This window comes from Vicia villosa, linkage group LG4 (genome assembly GCF_029867415.1).
Source record: "Vicia villosa cultivar HV-30 ecotype Madison, WI linkage group LG4, Vvil1.0, whole genome shotgun sequence".
Taxonomy (NCBI): domain Eukaryota; kingdom Viridiplantae; phylum Streptophyta; class Magnoliopsida; order Fabales; family Fabaceae; genus Vicia; species Vicia villosa.
The window spans coordinates 110,061,088-110,065,300 of NC_081183.1; the positions used below are offsets into that span (position 1 = coordinate 110,061,088).

General features: G+C 37.7%; 1 protein-coding gene across 1 annotated transcript; it reads right to left on the minus strand.

The window, feature by feature from the left end:
- Window positions 1-216: 216 nt before the first annotated feature.
- LOC131597658 (uncharacterized) lies at window positions 217-1,259 on the minus strand. The gene is made up of 2 exons (XM_058870341.1): window positions 1,246-1,259; window positions 217-1,156 (listed from the first exon to the last, which is right to left on the minus strand). Exons 1-2 carry the CDS (start codon window positions 1,257-1,259, stop codon window positions 217-219), a joined length of 954 nt encoding a protein of 317 aa, XP_058726324.1.
- Between the last annotated feature and the right edge of the window lie 2,954 nt (window positions 1,260-4,213).

A 4,213-nucleotide genomic window follows, 5' to 3' on the forward strand; every position in this document is an offset into this window, starting at 1 on the left:
TGGTGGTATATATATAAATGAAAGAACAAACGAGTAAGGATCTACTCCATTTAGGAAAATGTCCAGTTACCCATAACTCTAGATATGCAACACGTGGCATAAAAAAATTGATGGTTGTGATTTAACTTAGATTATTAACTTTTTTAAAAAAAAATAAATGAATGACAGTTCATTCTCTTTCGTTAGTTTTTGTTTTTTCCTTACAAAATCCATTTTTCATTCATCTTCTACCTTCTGGAAAAAAAACTCAAGTTCCTCCATGGAAGACTTCAACTTAGTGGCTTCATCCACACAAAAAAACACACCAAAAGACTGGAAAAAAATTTCGCCCCACACATGACAAGGAACCCCAAAGCAGCGGACCCAAACAACACGTTCATCATCAACATCTTGCGGCTCCCACTTCTTTACAACCTTGAACCATTGATTCAGTTTACAACCTCCATTTTCAATAAACTCATAAAGACAACCTTTCTGTTTCTCCGATAGCAAACACAAATTCGGACCTAGCTGAATAGCCACTATGGAGAAGAAACCTTCTGAGAGCAAAGCATCCTGAAGCTCAAACGAGAAGCTAGGAATTTCCACCACACCTACCAAAGCCTTATGAAGAGCCGAAAAACACAAACTATCCAGATCATCGAACACCACATTCACCAGAACATGATTCTCCATACCTCTTCCTTGCACCGAACCAGAGCTAACCTCCACCATCTTCTTAGCATTTCTACTCACAACTTGTGCAAAAGAGCGGTCGTCACCTTTGATGATAACTGGTTTGAGTTTCGTCTCTTTCACCACAACATCTGGATTAGAATCTCTAGGAACACCCAATCTTTTCTTCACATCTCCACGTTTAGGCTTCTCAGAATCAACATGCATTCTTCGAGAAAAACGAGGAATGTTAACATAAATCTTTCTATCCTCAAGGAAAATTTTATCTAGCTTCGTCGCCAATCTCTTATCATCTTCAACGTCAAAGAATCTAACAAAGCCGTAACGATTTCCCCGAATATTCCTCTTTGAAGGAATGATAACCTCATCGACATCACCATATGATTCAAAAACATGATACAAATCCTTCGCCGAGTACTTTTTCGGAAAAGAAGTAACGAAAAAAGAAGAAACTTGACAGGATCTCCCTCTTCTGCTGCCCCTAAACGAGTTATCACAGCCATTCAACAACCGTCGGGAACGCTTTTTAGGTGAAACCACCGTCCACTTCTCCTTAACGTCTTCCTTCACCTCCCACTTCTCATTGCGTTCTCTTCTCTCTCCTCTCTCCACTCTCTCTCTCTCTCTCTCTCTCTCTCTCTCTCTCTCTCTCTCTCTCTCATCGTTATTTAAAATCAAATATATATTTTATATAATTTTAAGAAGTCGTGGTAAAAAATGAATAAAATTTTAAGTTTTGAATCACGACTTGTATGATTTTGATTTGTTTTTTGTTTTTATTTTGAAAACTCAATATGCAGGCTAACGACTAATTTCTTTTTTTAATAACAAAGTTGTAACGGATTCAACACAAAAAATGAGATACACGAGGTTCGAATTTGTAATTTTTTTTTTTTTTAAAATTTGATATACAACTTCAAAATTGCAAGTCAATGATACAAGTTGTAAGCTACATGTATGAAATTCGGAAATGGATCACCTCCTGCTTTTTATGTCCAGCTTCTTCTCCTACTCTTATCCAATGGCTAAGAGTTTATCAAAAATAAATAACCAAAAAATGAAGTTTTTGAAAAGTGAAGCAACATGTGGATGAATGGTTGTGATGAGTGCAGCAGGGAAAATTGGAGAGAACTAACATGAGAGGATCCTAATCCATGAAATTCATTATCTTAGAAGTAGGAAAACATCATATCCATCAATTCCAAAAAACACACAAAGCATACTGGAAGGTAATCATTTTGCGGATATCTTGCTTCCAAGGCTACCACCCTTCTTCCAGTTTAGCTTGGAATTCTCCTCCTTTTTTTCTTCTATCTTCTTTGAATCGTTATAAATTGGGCACGTCCAATTATCAGTTTAACTGTATTTAAGTGGGTTTTGGTTCTTGTCCCCCCACTTTTCTCTTTTTTTTTTTAATATTATCTTTAGTTTTATAAAAAAAGAAGCTTTGGAAGGTTTATGAATTGCAGCAATTGAGTTGAATGAAAATCGAAAACAAAAATGGTGACAATGGGAATGAGTTTTCTTCTCCGGTGGTGAAGCTCAGCGATTGTCTCCTGGAGCGCGTTAAATTCACTCTCACCTTCTCAGCCTAGAAACCAACTTCTGCTACACTCTCCTCAAACAAGACAATGCTTCTTCTCCTTATTCTTTCGAATCTTCTTCGGAAGGAGTTCCACCATATCCTTTGTACAGACGTCTTGCTTCAGCTTTGTTAAGGTGTATGGATTCTCAAACATTATGTAGTACAAACTTCAATTTAGAAATGATGAACAATGAATTTTACAATTCTTCAATGCGGCAAAAACACAATCAATGGTAGGATTTGATTCTCGATAAGGGGTCTGAAATAGTCAATATTTTAAAGAGTGTTTCCTTTGAACTACGCATTCAAGAGCCTTTTTTTACACAACTAAAAGATAGCCTAAAAACAACTGAGGGGAGGTGTGCCACTTCCAAATACAACAGGGAGTAAGGAGCTATCCTTCATTCTTTGACATGTTGGAGACATAAGGCCTTGGAAAAGTTCTCCTAGGAGTTGAGAATGTTGAAGAAGGTGTGAAGATCAATCAGAGGTTTTACATAGAAGAGATGGAACGAACAAATGGCGTTCTTGCAATCAGTACTGTTTCAAAATTCTCGGTTCAAATATGCACTTCTTTAGCTAGCTTTTTGTTTTTGAATTAAGCTATGCGGGTGTACAAGGTCTTCTTAGTCTAATGCTTACCACTGGGATGGTTCCTGATGCACTTTCGCCATAAAGATCAACTCTGTTAGCATCCTTGAATTTTCCTGTAGATGTAGTGTGGTGGTCGTTTTGTTTACCTCCCCGTTTCACTTGGGAGGACGGCACGCTAGACCCTTCACGCGAAATTTGGAAGGAGAATGCACCCGTGGCGGGATGAATTTTGTTTCAGTTCTTCCTACGATATCACACGAACTTTTTAATTATCCTAACGAGTAGGAGAGGGGAAAAAGATCTCAAATAAACCCTAGGAGTTTTCTAAGTGTGGGGATTCACCTAGAATAGAAATTCTGGAGTCCGGGTGGTCGGTTATACATAGGGAAGAGTTTAAGCACCCTACATATCCGTAGTACTCTACGGGAACCTTCTCTGTGTCATTGTGATTGTGTTTGTTGCTTGTTATTGGGAAAGTTTCTCCTTTGCGTTAGGAGAAGGAATTGAAATTGATTTGAAAAGACAGACAGACAAACTGACTATTTTTGGTATTTTATTAGCTCGCTGAGATTCCTTGTGAACCTCATGCCTACATATCCCTAATGGCAGTCAGAGCTTAATGTAGTTCGGGGAACTAATTAGGGATTTTAAATGATTTTGGCGCCTTGCTTGAAGCTCAAGGTTGAAGCTTGAATTAAATCTCTGTTTACAGTAAAGAGACATGAAATCATCTTTACAGAGGGGTATTTCTACTATTCCACCACAAACATTTTAAAAGTGACAGAAAAGCTAAAAGGTTTCATTAAGAGGGGGAGCCTACTTGGTTGATCAAGTATGACAGCCAAAATGCCTCTCAAATGAAATATTCTCAACCAAATTAGGGAAAAGGTCGTACAAGTCTGGGTGTGTTGCCAGAGCATGCCTTTCACGAGTCCTAAATGGGAGAATGTTTGAAATGATGATTTGTTTGAAATGATTGTAATGATTGTTTGTTTGTGGTGAGAGAGGAGAAATACCTACCTATGAAGATGAGCTATGTCTATCCATTGTTTGAAAGATTTGATTTTTAGCTGGCTTGAATGAGGCCCAAGCTTGAGGCTTTTGATTGATTTATTGACTTATTGACCTCGAGAGATAACTCTACTGGGGAGAATTTAAACTAAGGAGTTTTTGTGTTCTGTACAAAGCCCATAATTGAGGCTGACTCTGTAACACCCTTCTAAACCCCGCGGCAATTTTTAAACAATTATATCAGAGTAAAACATAAACACAAGGGTGCCACAATTATATAAAATAAATAAACCAATCATGGTCAAGTCATGCTTCATTGGGAAACGGTTCACCAAATCGTAATTATGT